The 26,127-nt window shown below is 38.3% G+C and overlaps 1 protein-coding gene across 9 annotated transcripts in view; it reads right to left on the minus strand.

Annotated features, from left to right (window-relative positions):
- ITSN2 (intersectin 2) overlaps nucleotides 1–26,127 on the minus strand; it is a 145,736-nt gene that overhangs the window by 61,427 nt on the left and 58,182 nt on the right. For 7 of the 9 annotated variants that reach the window (XM_066378744.1, XM_066378745.1, XM_066378746.1 and 4 more), the window contains exons 13-18: nucleotides 25,665–25,814; nucleotides 21,649–21,789; nucleotides 20,255–20,342; nucleotides 14,087–14,226; nucleotides 13,030–13,110; nucleotides 1,801–1,937 (exon numbers count right to left, since the gene is read on the minus strand). In XM_066378744.1, the coding sequence (XP_066234841.1) occupies nucleotides 1,801–1,937; nucleotides 13,030–13,110; nucleotides 14,087–14,226; nucleotides 20,255–20,342; nucleotides 21,649–21,789; nucleotides 25,665–25,814 (737 nt within the window). The remainder of the gene's footprint in view (nucleotides 1–1,800; nucleotides 1,938–13,029; nucleotides 13,111–14,086; nucleotides 14,227–20,254; nucleotides 20,343–21,648; nucleotides 21,790–25,664; nucleotides 25,815–26,127) is intronic. The other 2 variants (XM_066378748.1, XM_066378747.1) reach the window with 1 other exon arrangement.

Genomic DNA, 26,127 nt, shown 5'->3' on the forward strand with positions numbered 1-26,127 from the left:
ACGTCCTTCCCGCCAGCCAACCTCCCAAATGTAGAGAACTGAAACGGAACTCTTCAAGAAACAAATCTAAAAATTACATCTCAATTTCCTTCCCTTCTCTCCAGATTCTGCATGAGGATTGCCTTTCACCTCCTACTCCAATCATCCTAACTAATCTCTGTGTTTGGGATTTAGTTGTTGCTGTGGAAATAGGAAATGCTTGGGACTGATTATCTGCTTCTTACATGATCACTTCAAAGTCTTTTTCATTGGTTAGATGATAGAGCATTTTCCCTAGAAGTCCATGCTTGTGTACATGTTTCTATGACATCTGATATAGCTGCAACTTGGTTTTTAACTGGTCAAGATAATCTGCATCAGACTTATTTATTTTTTATTTATTTTATTTTTTTATTTTTTTACAGAGACAGAGAGAGAGAGTCAGAGAGAGGGATAGACAGGGACAGACAGACAGGAACGGAGAGATGAGAAGCATCAATCATTAGTTTTTCATTGCACATTGCGACACCTTAGTTGTTCATTGATTGCTTTCTCATATGTGCCTTGACCGTGGGCCTTCAGCAGACGGAGTAACCCCTTGCTCGAGCCAGCAACCTTGGGTCCAAGCTGGTGATCTTTTGCTCAAACCAGATGAGCCCATGCTCAAGCTGGCAACGTCGGGGTCTCGAACCTGGGTCCTCAGCATCCCAGTCCGACGCTCTATCCACTACACCACCGCCTGGTCAGGCTATTTTTTATTTTTTTAATGTTTATTTTATTGATTTTAGAGAGGAAGAGAGCGAGAAAGAGAGACAGAAACATCGATCTGTTCCTATATGTGCCCTGACCAGGGATTGAACTGGCAACCTCTGTGCTTTGGGACGACACTCTAACCAACCAAGCTATACGGCCAGGGCAGACTTAGTTATTTTAATATTAGAACTAATGCTCCCCACAGTTCTTGTTTGCATATACTTTAAAGAAATTAACAGGAGGCAGAGCTATCACCACTAAGTTTAGGAGCTTTTCCAAGCCTCAGCACACACTATCAGAGACAGTGAAGACTGTGGTTGGACACATCCTTGGAATTTGCAGGCCTTTATGTGCCACCTAGATAGAAAAGTTGGCTTAATTTCATGTCTCTATTCCTATAATTCCTGGAGGAATTTGGAAATCCTAGATAATTCCAAAAACTGTAGACCCAGAGTCATCACCCCCCTTGCTCCTCACCCCTAAACTGTCTTATTCTTCATACTCCTGGTTCATTATCCCATGACTAGTGTCCCCTCAGCCCTTTGCAGATCCTCCTACACCCTCTACCACTTCACATGGTGCTTCCCAGCACTTTTTATAACTTGACATCTGGCTCTCCATTGAGGGTCATGCTTCTCTTGCAGTGCTTAATTTCAACCAAAATTCCCTTTCCCACTTCCTCAGTTACTTTCTCTGATACTTTCTCATGCCTAAGATGACTCAATTTAGCCTTTACTTGGATTCACATAGCATTATAAACACAAATCGCACAGCGTGGAATTCTACTCTCAGTCTTATCATTCCATAAAATTAAATATTTAGTTTTTTCATCTTTTGGGTCTGACTCCAAAATGCTTCTTTTCCACTAATGAAACATAAAATTGGTTACTGTAAATTCAGTCCCTAAAAGAAGGGCTAAATTTCTAAAATTCAGAATCTAGCATCTTAGGATAATCCTTTTATTTATCCTTTATTTCCCTTAGATTTTCATATTCACACTAGAGATACAGGCAATAAAATTAGAATTCCTATAGCGACACAGTATAATAAATTTATCAGCTATATTACCTTACAGCCTCATCTTCTAGTTTCTTTTTCTGTATTAGCTCTGACCTTTTCCTTTCAATTTCGTTCAACTTGTTACATTTGATCTTATGAAGTTGTTCAAGGGCTAACTGCTGTGTATTGTAGCTTTCTCTCAGTTCCTAAGAAAGAAATGAAAATAATTCATGTATGTCATTCATTTAAACATTTTTCTTATATGTGTCATTTGCATTAAAGACAAATATCTTAAAGCAAGTTAAACTAAAAATATTAAAAGTTTTAAAACATTCCTAAATTATTTAAAAAATAACCGAATAAAAAATATATTTAAACCAGGTAGCCACTAAAGACAGATACCTGCTAAAATCACCTACTTTTGTATTAATTCATTTCTAAGAAACACAGAATCTTTACAAGCCAATTCTTTGATTTGGTACTTCATTTTCAAGATAAAAGTAATGCATTAGAACTATGGGGAAACAATCTACTTGTTATAACATTTGAAGAGGAATTTCGTTTAGCCATATTTTTGACATATGTAGTTTAATCAGGTACCCATAACTTTTATCTAAAAAGATCTCAAACTAAACACAGAAGCAATTAAATAATTTTAAAAATTAAAAAACAGTAAATGCTACCTAAAACTGTGACTACAATGAGTCAAAATAATGAAAAGTATTCCAAACAGGAATTGAAATAAACAACTGCTTATTGAGCATCTAATTCAATGCAAAATGCTATAACGACTCACAAGGAACCCAATCCAAGGCCATGTGATTCTCAAATACCATCTTTGATTTTAAAGACATCTCAATCTCAAGGTAGAAAAAAGTGCCAAAATATGAGACATAGACAAGTGCCTTAGCAGAAATTTGTTATTTTCTGTTCAGCATTTTCCTTCCCTCTTCTTCTAACAGCAACTTTCCTCCTTTTGGGAAACCAATTCCTCTCTTCTATGTGGCTCTCATGACTGTCAAATTCAGTGCTTCTCCCAATGGGCCTAACCAATCTTAGCACCTCACTTCTCTGGCCAGGATGATTGGTCCAACGGACATGCACACGATCCAAGATGAGCCCAAACCCTTTCCTGGGACTCAGATATACTGAGGAAGAGAGAAAGAAGTCTTTCTTTATCTAAGCTCATTAAACTGTGATTAAGATAAACATGGAGCTGCCCTCCTACTGAGTGACGCCATCAGTGACAGGAATGAAGCCAACACAGGAAAGAGCAGGACAAAGAGTAGAGATAGAGGTGGAGAAAGAGGGGGTACTGGAGGAACCGAACCTCCAATTTCATTCCTCACTGTCTAGGATCTGCCACTGTTTAGCAGCTCTCTTACTTATTTGGTTAGTGGTCCTAATACTTCTCCAGTAACTAGGTTAGCTTAACTACTGTGAACTGAGTTTATCTTACTTGGCATCTACAGAATCTTGAATAAGAGAGTAGAAAAGGGCTGGAGAAAAGAAAAGAAAAAAACATACCACAGAACCCTAAAGTAATCAAATTAAGTTTCATGGCAAAATTGGGAACTTAGTATTTAGATAGAATGTTTAAGTAAAAAATGTTGGGCGTCTACCCACACACACTAACTGACAAACCAACCAAAGAAACCCCCAATATTCTTTTTTAGAACTAAAATATTTTATAGGTGAACTCTTAACTTGATTGAAATGGTAGAGCTGATCTGAGAGCAGCATAGTGTCCAGTGACTGTGTCCAAAATTTCTGAGACCTGACCTGCAGCTTAAGCCATTAATACAAATATTGCATTCATAGCAAAGTTTCCACACATCTCAGCTTCTACAGTTCTCTTTGTTGCACCATTCTCTAAATTCTATTGACAAGAAGAATAGAGTGGTTAAAAGCTAAAAAAAGAAGCAGTGTGGCTTAGTGATAAGAACTCCAGGAGAACAGGTCTAGAATAAGACTGCCAAGGTCTGAATCAGGCTCTGTTGGTGACTAGCTGAGTATATACCTAGGGAAGTTACTCTGCTGTTTTCTCATCTGTAAAATGGGACTAATTACAGGACATGCCTCATAACACTGTGAGGACTGAATGGGTTAATACAGGCAAAGTGCTCACGACAGTGCTGGGCACATAGTTTATTATTGGCTGAAATCATAAATGAGGAAGGAGAACGGTAAATTTAAAAGGAGCGTAAAAAGGAGCCAAATTAATATCTGATCTTAACATGGCTACAAGGTTATTCCTCCAACTTTTAAAAAATACTGCTCCACGTCTTCCTTCTTTAGCCCCATTCTTTCAGTGTCTGACTTGGGGACTTCTTTGTGCTGCCCAGGGCATTCTGTGCATTCCTCTATCATAATCAACGTCTCCTGTCATTGCCCTCATTGGAGTGAGTTTCTTGATAATAGGATTATCCTTCATCAAGGTATCTCCATTCAAAAGAGAGCCTGGTATAGATATTTACTTAGAATTTACTGGATAAATGAAAATTCATAAACAATGTCTATGTATATTAATAAAATTTGAAGTACACCACAAGGCTGGCCAAAAATATTTTCTCTAATTCATATCAACAGACTCACTCTGCTGGGTTTAGTCACTGCTTCTAGAAGTCCAAGTTAAATATATCAGTTAACTGAGAACAAGTAAGCCAACTGGCACTTTCAAACAGAACTGTTCTCTCTTAACAGAATGGCAGATCATCTTTCTCAGATTAAGGAAGTTCTCTTTTATTTCTAATATGCTAATAACTTTTTCATTTTTGAATCATAAATATAGAGGTTAAATTTTATCCAATATATTTTCTGCATCTGAGGAGATGAATATAGCATTTTAATTCTTTAAGAAATTACAATGAAGATTTTTATATGCAAATCATCTTTGCATGGCTAAACATGATAAATCTAACTTGGTCATAGGTCATAATGAATTATCCCTTATATGAATTTTTGCCTTCAACTCTTTAATATTGTTTAAAACTTCTGCCTCTGTTAAACTAACCTATAATTACCTTTTCTCATGCTGTTCTTACCAGATTTTGATATGTTAATGTTAGCTTCATATGATAAGTTGAGAATATTTCCTCCTTTAGATTGTGGAACAGCTGTATAAAACTGGAATTACTCGTTCCTTCAGTAAAATTTCTGGGTCTGGATTCTCTTTCAGAGTGTCAGTTTTGCGAATTACAATTTGCTCATTTCATCTATAATTTTATATTTGCAATATATTCAAAAATTTGTTATAATAATGTATCCTCTTAATGTTTAAAGTTTGAAACAGTCATATTTCCTTCATTTTCAATTTATTTCTACTTTATTCTTTTTTTAGATTTTAGAGAGAGGAGAGAGAGAGAGAGAGAGAGAGAAAGGGGGAAGGAGAGGAGCGGGAAGCATCAACTCATTTATAGTTGTTGCTTCTTATATGTGCCTCGACTGGGCAAGCCCAGGGTTTTGAACTGGCAACCTCAGCATTCCAGGGTGACACTTTATTCACTGCGCTACCACAGGTCAGGCTCTACTTTATTCCTGTTTAAAATCAGTCTTGCCAAAGATTTGTTAATAGTATTAGTCTTTTTACATTTTTTTAATTGATTGATTTTTAGTGAGAGAGGTGGGTGTGCCCTGTATGTGCCCTGACTGGGGATCGAACAGGTAACCTCTGTACTTAGGGATGATGCTCTAACCAATTGAGCTATCCAGCCAGGGCAATTTTATTAAGTCTTTTAAATGGTCAAATTTTGGCTTTCTTAATTCTCTGTCTTCTGTTTCATTAATTTCCTTCTTTTTTTTTTTTTTGCTTGATTATGCTCGTCTTTTATAGCTTATGTTGGATACTCACCTTATAAGTATTTAGCTTTGTTCTCTTAATATAACCATTTAATGTCAAATCCTGCCTTATCTGGGTTGAATTTCTGCTCTTTTACTTACTAGCTGTGGGACTGTGGGCACATGTGTGCACCTAATAATAGCAATTCAAAATTTATTAGAAAAAAACTAATAAAAATAAAAGAGGAAAAGACACATATAAAATCACAGTGGAAGACTTTATCATACCAATCTCTGTAATCGACAGAACAAGCAGATGAGAAAATCAGCAAGTCCAAATACTATGTCTTCAACTCTTCATAGAAGGGTCATACACTTTTCAAAGTTTTTTTTAATAGAATTCAAGGATCCGGGAACAAAATTAATCTTTACTTTCACTAACCTCTATCTCAAATATACATCTTTTTTTCTTTTTTTTTTTGTATTTTTTCTGAAGCTGGAAACGGGGAGAGACAGTCAGATAGACCCCCGCATGCGCCCGACCGGGATCCACCCAGCAAGCCCACTAGGGGCGAAGCTCTGCCCACCAGGGGGCGAGGCTCTGCCCCTCCGGGGCGTTGCTCTGCCGCGACCAGAGCCACTCTAGCACCTGGGGCAGAGGCCAAAGAGCCATCCCCAGCGCCCGGGCCATCTTTGCTCCAATGGAGCCTTGGCTGCGGGAGGGGAAGAGAGAGACAGAGAGGAAGGAGGGGGGGGGTGGAGAAGCAAATGGGCACTTCTCCTGTGTGCCCTGGCCGGGAATCGAACCCGGGTCCCCCGCACACCAGGCTGATGCTCTACCACTGAGCCAACTGGCCAGGGCCAAATATACATCTTGATTTCAAAATTATGGCACTATTATTCCCGTCACTAGATCTTGTTATTTAATTCATTAATATAGAAGCACGTAATAACTATTTCACAGATTTGTTTTTAAAACTTTGTGACTCATAATTTTCTTTATAATCTTACATATTTCATTTTATACACTTAAGACATTATTCTGAGAAGGGGTCTAGAGACTTTATCAAACTGTTGAAGAGTTTGTGACACAAAAATGCTTAAGAAACCCTGCCTTAGAGGCCCTGGCCGGTTTGCTCAGTGGTAGAGCATCGGCCTGGCGTGCAGGGGACCCGGGTTCGATTCCCGGCCAGGGCACACAGGAGAAACGCCCATTTGCTTCTCCACCCCGCCTCCTTCCTCTCTGTCTCTCTTCCCCTCCCACAGCCAAGGCTCCATTGGAGCAAAGATGGCCCAGGCGCTGGGGATGGCTCCTTGGCCTCTGCCCCAGGCGCTAGAGTGGCTCTGGTCGTGGCAGAGCAACGCCCCGGAGGGGCAGAGCCTCGCCCCCTGGTGGGCAGAGCTTCACCCCTAGTGGGCGTGCTCGGTGGATCCTGGTCGGGCGCATGCGGGAGTCTGTCTGACTGTTTCTCCCCGTATCCAGCTTCAGAAAAAATACAAAAAAAAAAAAGAAACCCTGCCTAAGAAACAACATTTAGCCCTGGCCGGTTGGCTCAGCGGTAGAGCGTCGGCCTAGCGTGCGGAGGACCCGGGTTCAATTCCCGGCCAGGGCACACAGGAGAAGCGCCCATTTGCTTCTCCACCCCTCAGCCGCGCTTTCCTCTCTGTCTCTCTCTTCCCCTCCCGCAGCCAAGGCTCCATTGGAGCAAAGATGGCCCGGGCGCTGGGGATGGCTCTGTGGCCTCTGCCCCAGGCGCTAGAGTGGCTCTGGTCGCAATATGGCGATGCCCAGGATGGGCAGAGCATCGCCCCCTGGTGGGCAGAGCGTCGCCCCATGGTGGGCGTGCCGGGTGGATCCTGGTCGGGCGCATGCGGGAGTCTGTCTGACTGTCTCTCCCCCGTTTCCAGCTTCAGAAAAATGAAAAAAAAAGAAAAAAAGAAACAACATTTATAACGCATGTTGCCCAGCAGCTTCTTAGGTCCACACCTCCTACCATTTACCCATCTTACAAATTCTCTGATAGAAGGAAGGGAATACTTATATAATGGGTTTGAAAATTTTCTCTTACATCTAATATATAGCTTATTCAAGTTTTTACTCATAGTCCAAAGGACTAGTGCTTCTGATCCCCATATTAGTTAGCCTACCGTCACCTGTATAAATCAAAATCTCACCTTGTCTTTATCCCAGACCCTTGAAAGCACAGGTTAAGAAGAACCTAACTCACTTGAGTAAGCCATAACTCTGGTGTTGACCGATTCTCCTTTCCCTCTAAGGAAGAGTAGTACCTCCCCAGTCATTATCCAAAGTCAATAGTGGTGACTTTCCAACACACTAAAGATATTTGGGAGATTCATGATAATCCCTTCCCTAATAAGGACAAAATATCTTATAGTACATAATAGTTCACAAAGCACTACCATATATATGCTCTCACTTAATCATCCTAAGACTCGGCAAATAGGGAAGAGCAGATAATGTCAGCTTACTTTTCCTAAACGAAGAGAGCAAAGTTTGGAAGTTACACAACTAGCAAGTGGCATGCCTAAGACCAGAACTCATTTCTTTAGATTCCTAGATCAATACTTTTGCATTGTTTCTCACTGCTATAGATGTAATATTGCGTAAATTTCATTAATGAAATAATGGCCTATCAATGTGTCATCTTTTAACCCACTGGCTTTGCTTTTGTCTTAGTGTGACTTGAGCAGAAGAGTAAAAATCATCACTGATCTACTACATATCCATTACATAATTTCTTAAGATACTTTTAATATTATACTTGTTGCACCGTAAGTAGCCTAAAGGAGTGATCAGATGCTCTACTCTCCCAAAGGATCATAGAATTAGAACTAAGTGCCTATGTCTATCTTCCTTCAAGACCATTGGGACCAATTCCATCTCACCTGCCAATTGACCTAGCCTTTCTTATTATTCTTTACCACTTGAATATTCTCAGCTATTTAATGCTGCTTATCCCTTGATCTGACCCAATCCCCCAACCTTCTGCTTTTCAAACCGCTCTACTGCCCTAGAACTTCCTCTTAAGTGGTCAGGAAACTCCCATATGCCACATATCTTCTCTGAATGAAAATCCCCTTACTTCCCTGCCTTTTTGGCTGATTCCTCAGAACACTGCTTTTCTTATATTTCTCTTTGTTTATTATCATCTATTCTACTGAAATTAGGGTCAAGGGGAAACTTTAGTAGTTTTCCTTGTTCTTTGTTGCCATTTATAGATTGTTATTTCTCCTCACTCTTACAAATTCCATGTTTTTTTCTGAGACTCATACCATCTAGCAATAACACCCTTTATTTCCTCTTATTGTTATGTATTGATCATCTGCTCATTGAGCCTCATTCATTCATTTTTATCATTTTCCAAGTCTTTGACATCTACACAGGTGACCCAATCAAAACCTCAACTCCCAGGATGATCTCCTCAACAATGAACTCTTTTACTTCATCTAATCCCGGGGTCCCCAAACTACAGCCCGCAGGCCGCATGTGGCCCCCTGATGCCATTTATCCGGCCACTGCCGCACTTTCGGAAGGGGCACCTCTTTCATTGGTGGTCAGTGAGAGGAGCATAGTTCCCATTGAAATACTGGTCAGTTTGTTGATTTAAATTTACTTGTTCTTTATTTTAAATATTGTATTTGTTCCCGTTTTGTTTTTTTACTTAAAAATAAGATATGTGCAGTGTGCATAGGGATTTTTTATAGTCCGGTCCTCCAATGGTCTGAGGGACAGTGAACTGGGCCCCTGTGTAAAAAGTTTGGGGACCCCTGATCTAATCCATTATTTACATTATTAAACTCTGAATCTTATCATCATCAGACACAGAACTACCACTGATCAAATATTCTATTCTTCAAAACATAAGTTCTAATCCTTCAAACTTTCCTTATACCTGGTACATCCATTTCAAAGGTTTCCAAACTCACTCAGACCTCCATTTTGTTAACTCTATCATTTGTTCTTTTTCCATCAACACCCCTTTCTCTCCTCACATCCCTACATGTCCAGTACACATTTCTTTTTTTGTTGTTCTTGTTTTTTTGTTTTTACAGAGACAGAGAGAGAGTGAGAGAGAGGGATAGATAGGGACAGAGAGACAGGAATGAAGAGAGATGAGAAGCATCAATCATCAGTTTTTTGTTGCGACACCTTAGTTGTTCATTGATTGCTTTCTCATATGTGCCTTGACTGTGAGCCTTCAGCAGACAGAGTAACCCCTTGCTTGAGCCAGAGACCTTGGGTCCAAGCTGGTGAGCTTTTGCTCAAACCAGATGAACCCACACTCAAGCTGGAGACCTGGGGGTTTCAAACCTGGGTCCTCGGCATCCCAGTCCAATGCTCTATTCACTGCACCACCACCTGGTCAGGCCCAGTACACATTTCTGAGTTCATCTTTATCATAATTACTATGTCAGGGGTTCTAACTTCCTTGCCCCTCCCTTTTGGCTGTATCTATTAAAACCTTAAGCTTGTATAAATCTGTGAACTTATTTCATTAGCCTTCTCAATGCTTACACTTAAGCAGCTGAACTTTGGTAGAGAAAAATGATGCAATCAGACATGTTATTTTCAATATAAATTTACAACCACCAACTTCAAACAGGCATTCGACACTGCTCTGCAACCGCCTATTTTCCTCTAAGCTTGCACCCTTTACCCCCACACAAAGATGTCTACTTCTTTCTCCTGAAACATCCTAATCTTCCATCCATTCTCACTACTAGCTAGTAATCTTGCCTCATTAAACCATCAGACTAGAACTCCCTAATCTTCCCAGCTCAAAAAATCAGTAAAACTTCCTGTATCTGCACCCACCTTCTAGTCTAGTTTGAGTTATTCTATGTCCTCAATTGCCCAGGAAGATTCATTACTTCTGATCTTAAGTTGAAGTTGTCAACTTCCTACTATCTACCAATATTTAACTGCATTCACACCCCTCTTTTCCCCATGTGTTAAACTGGAAGTATTCTTTTTTATCTAATCCTTCAATTTATGCTCAGGGTTATCTTAATCTGCTTCCCTAAGTATTTTGCTCTATCAACTACCATATATAATTAATATACCATTAATTATACACAATTAATATATACACCATTATGTAATTACTGTCATTCAACCTCTCCCTCACTTTCCTCCTCCCTCCCTCTCTATTATCTCCTTCAAATCTGTCTTCCTTCCTCCCTTCCTTTTGCATTTAAAAAATAGCCTTTACGTAAAAGACTAAAATACATAAAGTCAGAAGTATTCCTAAAATCTGACATACATGTTCTCTGCTGTTTTTGACTGATTTTGTTCTATTTTTTTTTTCTCATAAACTACATAGTAACCCTAAACGGTGTATATTTTCTGACTGAGAACATCCAAAACCATTCATTCATTCAACATGTACTTATTGCCACCTCCTATGTTCCAGACACTAGGTGCTGTCAACTCAGCAATAAAATTCTGAATTGAGCCAAATCACCATTAAGACACACAGTTGGATATGGTTACCTAACCATCCATTTCCAATCTTCTGTCCTAATAGAAACTATCCCTTCACCATGTAGCCATATGCCTCACAGAAAGCTGATACCACCTCTGAGCTGGCCCCAATTTTTCTCTTTCTTCCCCTAGCTTTACTGAGGCATAAGCGACAAATAAAAATTTTATATACTTTAAGGTGTACAACTTGATATTTTGATATATACCCATATACATGGTGAAATGATCATCACAATCAATCTAATTAAAATAGAAATCTCCTCACACAGTTCTGTCTCTCTCTCTTTCCTTTTCTCACAGTGGTAAGAACTTTAAAATCTATCCTCTTAGGAAATTTTAAGTATACATTACAGTATTGTTACTATAGTCACCATGCTGTACATGAGATCCCAGAACCTATTCATCTTGCATAACTGAACTTTGTATCCTTTGTCCTTTAAGTCTCTCTTCCAAACACAGAAGTTCTCCCTTGACCTCACGCGGTCTGCACTCTCCTCGTTGTAGCTGTTCACACTCATTCAACCCTCCCTCAGCTCCCATTCATGCCTGACCACTGCAGCCCAGCTTCTCTGCCTATCACCCCACTGAAATGGCCCTCGCAAGAAGGTCTTCAAAGGTATTCTTGCTGACAATTCAATGGATAGTTTTCATTACTATGTTAAATGACTGCTCAGTATCACTTTACCATGATGACTACAGAAGGACTTTATACTTTCTTTCTGTGACACCACAGCCAGCCTCCTGACCACTTTGACAGTATAGGTCTCATCACCTTTTAGTTTCCGTTTGCCCCTGATGAAAGTATCAATAAGCAGAGAAAAGCTGGAAGGCAGGAAGCAGAAGGAAAAAAGTAAAACAAGAGATAAGAATAATCTGCTGGCCTGTGGAGAATCGAATGCTAAGTAAAAGAATCAGATTTATGTGTATGTGTATGGGTATAGTCCTCAAACCATCATCACACTCCATTTTACAAAGAAACTTAGGTTTAAATTTTTGTGCAATCTGTAGCAAAAGTTCTAAAATCAGATAATCTGGTCATTCATGCAATAACCATAGAGGAAAGGCTGATACTATTTTCCAATCTGTACTAGCTTTGCTTAGCAAATGAGCTCCATCCCTCACATTCCTGTTTTCGCTGTACGTATGTATGCTACTGCCCATTGCCATCCATCTACTACGGTCAGCAAGTGGTCAATATAAAGCACCTTTCTTTAAACTACAGTTAAATCTTCACTTAACATTGTCAATAGGTTCTTCAACTTTTAAGTGAAACAACGTATAAAAAAACCAATTTTTACCATAGGCTAATTGTTAAAAACAAGACTGAAATTCCTATGGTGTCTCATCAATGTTATAACAAAACAACCTTGACTAAAACATTATTTGAGGACATGCGATAATTAAACAGGAATTTGTTGAGTATTTTAAATACTCTGTATGTTATATATGACAAAGTGAATTATTACTTAATATATGTGTTTTAAGCATTTTTATCTGCAGTGCAAGCATGTCTAAACATGAAGCCTGGTAACTGATGTAACCCTGCATTATTGGTTAAGGTTTTTCCTTACAGCAAGATTAGGAAGCAATCCAGTATAAACATGATATAATCTTGCCCTAGATTTTAGAAAGTAAAAGTTTTATTTTAAATAATGATTTTCAGTGATATGGGTAAATGATTTAATCTCACATTCCCTTAGCTTACCTTTTAATTCAATCATTACTCATCCAATCAGTTAACCCAACTAACAGGGCTACTGTAAGGGAACCAGATAATATTTCTAAGTGTCTTGGGCTCCTCATGAGAAAGGTTACTCTGGGCAACCATAGTGATTTCTGGCATTAGACTCAAACAGGCAGTCAGACAGCAGAAGGATATTCAAGCAAGCAGAAAGTAAAAAGGTCTATATTGTACATGTTATTTCAAACAAAGATACTCAGATAAATGCAAAGAATAGTCTATAAAAAAACAGTAAAATAACTCAAAGAAAAGGAGCTAGATATTAGAAAATAACCTTAAGTAAGAGGAAGAGGTGGTTGAGACAGCTTAGCAGAGACAAAAGGCACTGAAGAACAGAGTCATCCATATTCCCACACTGTAAGATAAGGCAGATAAAAAGCCAATTAAACTATGTACAGATTAAAAATAATGTAGGGAAGTTAACTTGGCTGGCTTGTCTGTTGATCAATGACAAATTACTTATTGAAAAATTTTATTTATGTTATATACACTTGAGTGAGATGTATTATTGGCATTACACATCTCAAATTTCTCCTCCTTAACTCACGTGGTCTCTTTTCTTTGTTTATTCTAGAGTTTGCGTAATAATATTCTAAATAAGTCAAGATAAGTCACATAGCTGCCTATAAAGCTATGTAATACTTTATGCTCTGAAAACTTTATGCTCAATTAGAAAAGGAATAACACGACTACTTTCAAATTTAAATGGTGTACCGTCAGTCTGGTTATTTAGCTTTTAATATCTTCTTTATAGGTAGACTTCAGTATACAATTAATTCTGCACAGAATGATAGGCATACTTCTGCTCTACATTACATCAAAGAATGAATCACAAACTTACTTTTCATGCAAAGTTTATAGTGTCAGAGTATGTTTTAAATTTCACTGATTATTGAATTATTTCACAAAGATTAATTAAATTGTAACCAAGAAACAGAGAATTTAGTGTGTTAGAAGAGCTTCTACTACTGGGACTATTATAAATTTTCCATATTCTCCATTTTAGAATTTTTTATATCATGCTGGCTGAGATCAGTTCTTTAACACTGATAATGGCAATCATTCTTAAACTGTATAAGTGCTAATAAAAACAGTCATTAAAAACTGAAAACTATGGTAAATGATATGTTTAGTTATATGACACAATGTTTATACCTACAAATAACATTTAAAACAATCTTGCAATTCTAGTATAAATCAAGTTAAAAATTAATTATGAAAATGTACTACCTACAAAAATAATACCTTCACTTATACATCCCATGAAATTAAAACAAGGAAGGCAGTAAGAAGGCAGATAATTAAAAATTAATATAAGAGAAGATAAATACCTTTAGTTGATTGTTAAATGAATCCATTTCTGATAGCTTAGATGCAGTTTCTTTTTCAAGTGCATCTAACTGTTCTTTAAGTCTTTGGCATAATTCCTCCTTTTCTAGTGATTTCTTATGAAGTAGATTGATCCCTAAATCTGAAATACAGACATCAGACAGTTTACAATTGGTATAAATGCCTATATCTTCATAAGTAATTGACATTCACAGTCTGGTCAAATTGGTGTAACTAGAGAAAGACAAAAGATGCACATGCATAATGGGATCAGCTAAAGAGAAAAAATGCAGTGGTTATTTCCCCTTTTCAGGTCAGATCCTTGGAAGATCTTCATAAAGAAATGTGAAAGTATTGGTGCTAACTCAAAACGTACCAGGACTTGAAGTGATGCTCCACTTGGAGTAAGGCGTTTCACGAATGTGATCCTCAGGCTCTTCCTCTATGCTGTGGGCATCATACCTCATTTATGAGGTGATGGATTCAAAGCCATTGGTATAGCCAAACTTTTTACATAGGGGGCCAGTTCTCTGTCCCTCAGACCGTTGGAGGGCCGGAGTATAAAAAAAACTATGAACAAATCCCTATGCACACTGCACATATCTTATTTTTAAGTAAAAAAACAAAACGGGAACAAATACAATATTTAAAATAAAGAACAAGTAAATTTAAATCAACAAACTGACCAGTATTTCAATGGGAACTATGCTCCTCTCACTGACCACCAATGAAACAGGTGCCCCTTCCAGAAGTGCGATAGGGGCCGGATAAATGGCCTCAGGGGGCCACATGTGGCCCGCGGGCCGTAGTTTGGGGACCCCTGGTATAGAGTCTGGTGCACAGTAAATAATTAATAGCAGCTACCGCTAAAGTAACTTTCTATTTTTTCTGGTCACTTCCAAGAATAGGGGAATATTCACAGCAAGAACTCAATAACTGTTACTAACTGTATTATTTAGTAATGTTATTTTAAGAGGTAGAAATAGAGGGTTTCATTTTATGTAATCCTTTCTTACATAGTCAGGCAGGGATGGATAAACTAGATGAAAATATATGATGCAGATTACATTATGATAAATTAAAATAGCAATCTTACCATCTATTTAAATACATGTTGAACTTTATTATGCATCGCTTCTCAGTCCTTTGGCTAAGATCAAATGTAAATTTTATTATATTTTTAAAAGTACAGAAATCTAGTATAAAACTATAAAAATATTTTTAAAAGCTAGTATAAAATAAAATGAAACATATAAAAGAGGGAAAATGTTCCCTTCATCTCAACCCCCAGCTTATCCCCCTTTTAGGATTTACATTTTGTTATATGAATAGCCAACATAATTCCATGGGGTTTCAATGGGATTATACTGTTTACATTGCTCAGCAATTTGTTTTAGATTTAATGACACACCCTATCAATTGAGCAGGTAAATTTAATTCACTTTTAAATTGCTTCATGGTAGTCTACATTATGGCTATTCATTAATTTATGTGACTATTCCTTTTTTGACTGGCATCAATGGTGTTTTTAATTTTCTACTATAGTATTACATAAAAATGCTACAATAAATATCTTTGTGCACACATTTTAATGCATACATAAAAACATTTTATAAGGCTAAGAGGTGAAGGAACTGCCATGTAAAAGGATTTGAACACTTTAAAATTTGAGAAACTACTCAACTGCCCTTCTAAAAAGCTGTACCTATTAATATACAGCAACAAAGTATCTGTTTCTGCATCCCCTCATCAATACTGGGTATTATCAATCTCTTTATTTTTGCTGATTGGCAACAAAATCTTATTATTTTAATTTGCACTTTCTTGGTTACTACTGAAATTGAATACTATCTATTTGCATGTTTACTAGCCATCATCTTGCACACCTCAACCTTGCGCATTTTTTTCCCCGTTGGGTTGTCTTCATTACTAAAAGCTCTAAATTTTTGTTGTATTAGGTGCATTTCAAATTTTTCCATTTATTTTATCTTTCACCGACTTCATTTTTCTTATCAAATCTGTAAATATTTTCCTTCATAGCTCTATATATTGAAAACTTGACGTCAAGATTATAAAAGTTTTTATGTTTATAATGTTTTCTTCTAGAATTATTTTATGTTTTACCTCTGATTTTATCCAAAATTGATTTCTGTATATAGGTGGCTTCCCCACCCACTTCAGATAATCAACCGTATCCCAAATCACTTACTAAAATGATAGTGATTATTAAAAGCCCATCCTTTCCTCACAAATGTTCTTTTAATTTTTTAGTGAGAGGAGGGGAGGCAGAGAGACAGACTTCCACATGCGCCTTGACTTGGATTCATCTGACAAGCCCACTAGAAGGTGATACTCTGCCCATCTGGGGCCGTGGCTCTGCTGCCCAGCAACCAGAGCCTTTTTTTTTCTTTTTTGTGGCACAGACAGAGTCAGAGAGAGGGATAGATAGGGACAGACAGACAGGAAGGAGGGAGAGAGATGAGAAACATCAATTCTTCATTGCAGCTCCTTAGTTGCCCATTGATTGATTTCTCATGTGACTTGACTGGGGGGATACAGCAGACCGAGTGACCCCTTGCTCGAGCCAGTGACCTTGGGCTCAAGCTGGTGAGCTCGAGGTCTCGAACCAGGGTCCTCCACATCCCAGTCCGATGCTCTATCCACTGCGCAACCGCCTGGTCAGGCCAGAGCCATTTTTTAGTGCCTGAGGTGGAGACCATGGAGCCATCCTCAGTGCCCAAGGCCAACTTGCTCGAACTAACAGAGCCATGGCTGTGGTAGAGGGGAGAGAGAGGAGGAGGAGGGGTGGCGGAACAGATGGTTGCTTCTCTTGTGTGCCCTAACCAGGAATCAAACGCGAGACATCCACATGCCGGGCTGACGCTCTACCACTGAGCCAACCAGTCAGGGTCTCCTCACAGATATTAAATGCCAAATTTATCTTATCCTAAATTGTAATATATACACAGGTCTGTTTCTAGACTCTATTCAGTTCTACTGTTCTACTTTTGTATTTCTGGCCAATAACACATTATTTTAGGTGCTCCAGCTTTTATAACTTTTGTTGTTTTTTTTTTCTTTTTTTTTCTTTTTTTTTAAATAGCTTTATTTTTTTAATGGGGCGACATCAATAAATCAGGATACATATATTCAAAGATAACATGTCCAGGTTATCTTGTCGTTCAATTATGTTGCATACCCATCACCCAAAGTCAGATTGTCCTCTGTCACCTTCTATCTAGTTTTCTTTGTGCCCCTCCCCCTCCCCCTTTCCCTCTCCCCCCTCCCCCCCATAACCACCACACTCTTATCAATGTCTCTTAGTCTCACTTTTATGTCCCACCTACGTATGGAATAATGCATATAACTTATGTTTTGATATCTGATAGAGCTAGTCTCTTTTGCCCACCAATGTTTCTTTTCAAGTCTTGCCTAATCTTGCACATCTCTTGTATGTGAATTATCTCGAAAGTTTCATTTAAAGAAATCTGAGTAGAACTGAATATATGGATGAATTAATAGACAACTGACATCTTTATAATACTGAGTTAGTTCATTCAGGAACATAGTATGTATCTACTTATTCAGGAATCTTTTATAATTATAAGTAAATGTTTATAACTGTACATTTCTTCTTTATTCATAACAGTGAAAATGCTAATGTAAATGATACCCCTTTTCATATTTTCTAATTAATTACTTTTGTTATATAAAGTTACTGATTTTCATGTTTCTTTTTATCCAGGCACCATTTCAATTCTCATAATTCTAAAAGCTTTCCAGTATTTCAACAAATATTTCATCATTAAACTACACTTCTACTATATGCAAAACTTATTCAATGGCAGGTAAAAAAAAAGCAGTTAAGACATGGGTCCTGTTGGCTCCATAGCTCAGGGGTTAGAGCACTGATCTTGTAAGACATGGGTCCTATCCTCATGTAGTTTAAAGTCTAGTTGAGAGATAAGCCAGGTGAAAAAATAACAGTGTATACACATTCTTAATACTTTTCAAAATGAACACCACTAATAATGGATACATAAATACTGAATTTGATTATATTGTATCTATGAGCACTGTGTGAGGTAACCGAACGAGAGACAGACAACATTGAACACAGTGAACTTTAGAATCAGACAAACAAGAAAATTTGAGTACTATCGTACCCTCTTGGGCAACTACTAAATCTCTCTGAGCCTCAATTTTCCTAAGCTACACAATGGGAATAACAACTACCTCAGAGAGCTGTTTTAAAGATTTTAAAAAATAATGTATGCGAACTGCCTAGCACAGTGCTTGGCAGATACTTGGTAATCTTAAATGGTAACTGTACGTAGAGGGATCTAAGGAATAAGGGGCAATCTGCAAACTCCAAACAAAAGCTTCCAATTTTGAACCGGACTACAGGAACAATCAGTCAATCAATCCAAGCTGAACTGGATCACATTCCACAGAGAAAGAGTAGCTCTACCAGATCCCCAATAAGACATTCTACAACCCATTCACAATCCAAAAATTGGCAACAATGACAAGGATGGTATACTTTCTGCCATGGCACAGATCCAAAGGGCTGGCTCATACTGCCTCTAGAATGCTCGTGGAGAGGTAAGATGGAGCTGATATACTTTGATCAACCAAAAAGAGAATCATGTGCAAGAAAGACTGTCTGAAAAGAGACAGGGGCAGACCATAGCACTGGAAAGTGGGAGACTTATTATAATAAGAGTAGTTCACAAGAGTGAACTTCTATAGTCCTGGTGTTTACTTCATGTTGTACTAGTAAGGCATCCCTAGCTTCCCCCCCCCCCCCCTTCATTAGTTGGAGAACTCAAGATAAGGACCTGGGCATGCACAGTATAGACCTTTGCTTTCTTGAGACTAAACTGCCCACAGGAAACCTGCAATCTACTTTGTTCATGCATCCAATGTTTTACAGGTGTAGCTGTTCCACTCACAGGTTAGCCATCCTGTCCAGTATTAGCTTTATCAACAATGGGGTGATATTTTGGTCTCTCATACATCTTGTTCTTTTGCGTTATTTCTCAATTTGTTGAGAACTTGGGCAAAAAAGAGTGATGCTATTAACTGGATCTCCTCAACAGCCAAAAATGTAATAAAGATCCCTGGAAGGGAAAAACTGACAAATACTCAATGAGAGACACTTAGGATACTTTAGCTAGTTGTAACACAACATTTACAGACTGACTTTCCTTTAAGTAAACATTTGTGCTATGTAGTTACTGTCAATTATATCCAATGTAGAGATTTTTTTTTTCCAGTTTTCTGGTTGGGACTTGAATCAAGAAAAATGTTACATTCCTATAAATTATCTTACCATATTTTGTTCCACAGGTGTCAGAGGGCCAAGCTGGTAAAAAATCTTTATATGATCCCAGCATTAGATGGCATAAGAGCTCAGGGCAGGGCATACCATTCTGCTTTGGCCTATCACTACTGTACATAATCACACTAGAATCCCATGGTTTAGCTACATTGTAAAGTCTCCACCCAAACAGTTTTTTATAATTCATGCAGGATTTGGCCAAAATGTACCTGTTGTCTTGTGTCAGAGCCAAATCTAGATCTTAAATGTAGTCCATATTTCATATATATGAGTAAAAATCTTATCAAGATAGAAAGACATAGCAAAATTATAACTTATTTATATTTAGTTTATTAATATAATGCTCTAAACATTTGTGACATTTTTCATATTAACTTGAAATTTGTAACTAAAAACAAGAACTTTTTTTTATAATGAATAATGCTATTTTATTTTATTTATTTTTTGTGACAGAGACAGAGAGAGGAACAGGAAGACTGGAAGGGAGAGAGATGAGAAGCATCAATTCTTTGTTGCAGCACCTTAGTTTCTCAGTGATTCCTTTCTCGTATGTGCCTTGACCAGGGGGCTACAGTAGACTGAGTAACCCCTTGCTCAAGCCAGTGACCTTGGGGTTTAAGCTAGTGAGCGTTGCTCAAACCAGATGAGCCTGCACTCAAACTGGTGACCTCGGGGTCTCGAACCTGGGTCCTCCGTGTCCCAGTCCGACGCTCTATCCACTATGACACCGCGTGGTCAGGCTAGAATAATGCTATTTTTAAACAGAATATGACTGATACACTAATTCGGAAAAGAATAAAAGGCAAAACAAACCTTAGAGACTTACCTGGTGTGTTACCAAGCTGTATGTTTTTAATTCTTTCATTTAACAATTGCTTCTCAGGTACCAAATAGATAAGCTTATTTTGATATTCCTTATAAAAAGAAAAGGTAGTGTTTGATTAAAACTCTGTAATGGCTCCACATTTTTTGCAAACTTCAAAACATGATTTAATCATCCTTGAAAGTATAGGAATAATATGTAGTTGTAAACAGCTCACAAATTATGAATAAACTAGAATGGAAGTACACATGATGGAAAATAACAAATATTTAAACATATATCCATTTGTGAATGACTGGCTGATATTAAAAGGTGGTGAAGAAAGCCTTTGTTAATGAGGTACACCTGGCAGCGTCACAATTTTTAGCTGATCGATGACAGTGGTCTAGAGGTGTCCTTGTGCCCATGCTAAGTGGTATGTGTAAGCAGGCCATGACACTCCAGGATAAATAAGTGTACATCAAAGAGGGACTGAAAACTCAGGGATAACTAATGAAGCAGGTTTAAATCAGATAGGAAATGTTATTTGGCCTTCGCTTATATCTCTGTGACAAAGTGAAAAAACAACTGATTAGCTGCCAGCACATATAGAAAGAGAAATTTGTAAAGAGGACTCATGAGATACAAAATGCTTCCAGAGTCCCTATTCTGCAAAATATAGTAACTGAATTAGACCCTAATGCACAAGTACAGAACCAAAATACCAGGCCCCTGGGGGGCATACTCAATATTCTCACCACAATTCTGAAAAGAATGTTATGTCAAAATTTCCTAAAAGCAGTAACAATAACCTCATCTTACTAATGTGTATATATGTATATTTATTTAAAACTTAAAACACAGCCCGACCAGGCGGTGGCACAGTGGATAGAGCATCGGACTGGGATGCGGAGGACCCAGGTTTGAGACCCTGAGGTCACCAGCTTGAGCGCGGGCTCATCTGGTTTGAGCAAAGCTCATCAGCTTGGACCCAAGGTCGCTGGCTCAAGCAAGGGGTTACTTTGTCCGCTGAAGGCCCACGGTCAAGGCACATATGAGAAAGCAATCAATGAACAACTAAGGTGTCGCAATGAAAAACTAATGATTGATGCTTCTCCTCTCTCTTTGTTCCTATCTGTCCCTCTCTCTAACTCTCTTTCTGCCTCTGTAAAAAAATAAATTAAAAACTTAAAACACAAAGTGATAAATGTCCACTTATATATAAATACTAATAGAACTTTACCAGATATCTACAGGAGTTTTAGGGGTCTATAAGCTTCCTGTTATTACATACAAGATTGTGTTATTCACAACCTTCTGTGAAAAGGCTGTTGATCCCAAAACCAAACCCATTCTATTAGGAAGAATTATTAATAACTGTTCCAACTTTAAGGACAATTCAGCAGCAAAGGACTTACCTGAAGTTCTTGTTGGAGCTGCTTGATTTCCATAATTTCCAGGTCACACTGCTTATCCACAACTTCCAGCTCAGTCTTTTGAGTCTGTTTTCTGAGTCGGACATCCTGAAGTCTGCCTGAGATCTGCTGATGTTTGCCATTCTGTAGGAAGAGCATATAAATACATGGTAACATAAAATGGTAATATAAAATGTTACCAGAAAAATATTTTTTTATTTAAATTTTTAGGTGTCATTTATATGCAGTCTAAGATAAATGTCTAAAACCAAGTGGAATATGTTTTTGGGTTGTATCTTTTGACTCCAGAGAATTGCTAGCAGGAAATGCACCTTTTTCTGAGCGTAAGTATCCATTTATTAGGATGAGAAAGCACAAGTATACACATTAAGTTTTTTCTGAGTTCAGCAGAGGCAACTAATTTATAGTACCATATTAAAATAGATAATCTCAAATAGTAACTAGGAATAAATTTTGCAAGTGGCATTTAGTATTACCTTCTTTGAGTTCCTCTGTCCACCCTCCATGTTGCCACCTAATCTCCTTTAATCAAACAATGTCCAGGAGCCCTTATTGGCTACAATTCTCTTTCCTATCATAATATTACTTTTCTCCTTCTTTCTGAGAAGTAAAAAAAAATTAGAGAACAGAGATTCTCATTGGAGGCTAAGAAGGGTGAGGTGTTATGGGCTGGATTATTATATGGGCAAATTCAGATGTTATACCCTAACCTTCAGTACCTCAGAATGTGACTGTATTTGGAGAAAGGGCCTTTAAAGACATAATTAAGGGTTAAATGAGGTCATATCAGTGAGCCCTAATCTAATCTGATTGGTGTCCTTATAAGAAAAGAAAATTTGGACAAAAAAGAGATACCAGAGATGCAGAGGCAGAGGAAAGACCATGTGAGGACACAGCAAGAATGCAGCCATCTGCATGTAGAGAGGCCTCAAAGGAAACCAAACCCACCAACACCTAGATCTTGGACTTACAGCCTCCAGAACTGTGAGAAAATAAACTTCTGTTGTTTAAGCCACCTATGGTATTTGCTATGGCAGCCTTGGCAAATTAATATAGTGTGGTAGGAGAAATGAGACCCCTGATTAAAAAATCAGTGATAATCCAAATTTGATATTTGAGAAAAACATGCTGAAGGGAATATGCTATGTTCATCCTAGAGCTCCTGTTATCTTCTTTTTTTTTTCTTAACAGAGACAGAGAAAGAGGGATAGATAGGGACAGACAGACAGGAACAGAGAAAGAGATGAGAAGCATCCATCATCAGTTTCTCGTTGTGGCACCTTAGTTGTTCATTGATTGTTTTCTCATATGTGCCTTGACTGTGGGGCTACAGTAGACCGAGTAACCCCTTGCTCAAGCCAGCGACCTTGGGTCCAAGCTGGTGAGCCTTGCTCAAACCAGATGAGCCTGTGCTCAAGCTGGTGACCTCGGGGTCTTGAACCTGGGTCCTCTGCATCCCATTTCGATGCTTTATCCACTGCGCCACCGCCTGGTCAGGCTCGTGTTATCTTCTTCAGCACATATAAGCAGAGGCTCTGGACCTCTTCAGACTCTGCACAATAATCCACGCTATCACTCAGTGCATTATCCCAGTTCTTAAGGGAAAAATGATCAATCTTAAGGTCTCCTCCCAAATATATAAGGTCTACCGGAAAGTTCTGTCCGTTTTTGGAATAAAACAAAATACAAATTATTCTTACCATCAATAAACTTTATTAAATAGAATAATTGCCATTATTAATAATGATTTCTTGCCAGCGTGAGGGCAATTTGTATATCCCATTTTTGAAAAATATTTTATCTTTTGATGCGAAAAAATTAAACCAGTGCTTGTTTGATATCTTAATCATTTTTGAATTTTTTGCCCTTCAAAAAATTTTGTAAGGACAAAAACAAGTGATAGTCAGAGGGTGCTAACTCCAGGGAATATGGTGGATGCGACAGACATGCTTTTGTAGCACTTCTTCCTTGTTGAAATTCGTAAAAATTACAGTGGCGTAAATGAACTTTATCAGTAGCCATGGGTACACTATCGCTTCACACATAAGACTAACATGAACCAACTTTGTTTTAGTTAATTTGCTATGTCAGTATGTATACATTAAGTGATAAAAATAGGCACACATGAGCCAAATAAACGTGCTTATGTGTCGAAACTTGTTGTGATAGAAACGGACAGAACTTTCCGGTAGACCTTTTATTTATGTGTGTGTGTGTTTTAATTTCAGTGAGAGGAAGGCAGATAGTAAGACAGACTTGCTGTATGTACCCCGACTGGGATCCTCCCAGCAACTGCATCTTGGGTTGACGTTCAAATCAACTGAGCTATTTTTAGTGCCTGAGGCTGACACTTGGACCAATGAGTCCTCTGTGCCCAGGGCTGATGCTTGGAAGAGGGAGAGAAGGGGGAGAGAATAGGAGAGAGAAGCAGATGGTAGCTTTTCTTGTGTGCTCTCACTGGGAATCAAACCTGGGACATATATAGACCAGGTTGATGCTCTAGCCACTGAACCAACTGTATTTTTAAGGAAAAATATATAGTCTAGATCAGGGGTCTCAAACTCGCGGCCCGCCGAACAATTTTGTGCGGCCCGCAGACTAATCCACGAAGTTCAAAATATTTTGGATAAAATTAAGTAAGCCTAGGGGATTAGTCTGTGGGCTGCACAAAATTGTTTGGCGGGCCGCAAGTTTGAGACCCCTGGTCTAGATGATGGTTTAGACAGATATCCAATTAGCTACACAAAGAAGCTAAAGGTTTTTAGGCTTGTTTTGTAGTACTGTGGCATAATTAATAATTGTGGTATGCTTTCCTATCCAATTGAAGGCATAAAATAGTACTTTTATAACTAAAAATACTGTGATAATTTTTTAAATGTAATTCAAGTTATGCACTAAATAATTAAATGAGACCTAAATTTGGATCTACCACATGGCTACACATGCATTTTTGCAAAACCTTACTATATTATCAGGTTAGACTTATGGGATTCTAGGGTCATAGTAGAATGGTGTGCCTTCCCCAGACCCTTTAAAGCAACTCACTTTGCATTTCAAAGTATTTTAACAACCAGGCCCTCTGACATCTGATGCATAAAAATTAGTAAGTATAATAGCCAGTATTAGCTAATAACTACATTCCTACAGAACTGGAAGGCATTGTAATAGATCATTTATGTCAGCAGTCTCAAATCATTTTCCTTTTTAGCAGTAGAATGCTTTTTTTCCCCAAGCAGGCAAACTGCCCTGGCATCAGGCTTCCTGCCCCCACCTCTGGTCATCGCTCTGTAGGCCATCTTCCAGAGACCGCTGTAAAAAATGAAAATTACTGAGCTAGCACAACCTTTTATTTTATAGATGGGCAAGGTAAGGCACAGAGAAGGGAAATGTCTTGCCCAAGAGTACACAGTTTGTCAGCATTGGAACTGAGACCACACATAATTTTCAGCATTTTGAGTCACTTATCCTTTTTTTTTTTAGTGAGAGAGACAGAAAGAAAGAGGGACAGATTGACAGGAAGGGAGGGAGATGAGAAGCAGCAATTCTTCATTGAGGCTCCTTAGTTGTTCACTGATTGCTTTCTCATATGTGCCTTGAACGGGGGGCTACAGCCAAGCCAGTGACCCCTTGCTCAAGCCAGCGACCTTGGGCTCAAGCCAGTGACCATGAGGTCATGTCTATGATCCCATGCTCAAGCCAGCAACCCTGAGCTCAAGCCTGATGAACCCACCCTCAAGCCAGCAACCTTGGGTTTTCAAACCTGAGTCCTCAGGGTCCCAGGATGACACTCTACCCCACTGCATCACCGCCTGGTCAGGCAAGTCATTTATCCTGTTTTAGTAAACTACATTGTCCAGTTAAAAAAAGTACATATGAAAATATAACTATTAATTACATTAAAACAATGTATTCATGAGGTAGATTTAATAAACATCAACATTTTTCAACAGGTAACTCCACCATCATTCAGATAAATTTCACTTAAACATTAGCCATACCAGCGCTTCCAACTCGAGATGAAGACTCTTCTTTTTAGAGTTTAACCTGACAATTTCTTCCTGTTCTCTGTTCCTTTGATTGAGAAGCTCCTGTCTACGAATTCTCTCCCACTCTAAACGGCGTTGTCTTTCAAGTTCCTGTTTTGCTGCCTGAGAATAACGAATTAAAGTTAACTTCTAAATGAAATATTTTGTACCACTCAAAAACCAATGGGATAATGAAATACAAGCGAGGCAGGATTTCAGTGCCTATGGGTAGCTGGGCAGACCTAGTTTTATCAATGAGCCTAAAGAACATCCACAAAAGAGACTTCATTTATCAAACCTAGTGATTCACAGGATTCTCATCTTGTTTCAGTTACTTTTCTCTGAATAAACAAAAGGATGACTTAATTAAAAATGTTGATAGGAATTACTGAAGAAAACAAATTCTATTCATATTATTTTAGTATCAATGTAATTT

Source organism: Saccopteryx leptura, chromosome 3 (genome assembly GCF_036850995.1).
Source record: "Saccopteryx leptura isolate mSacLep1 chromosome 3, mSacLep1_pri_phased_curated, whole genome shotgun sequence".
Lineage (NCBI taxonomy): Eukaryota > Metazoa > Chordata > Mammalia > Chiroptera > Emballonuridae > Saccopteryx > Saccopteryx leptura.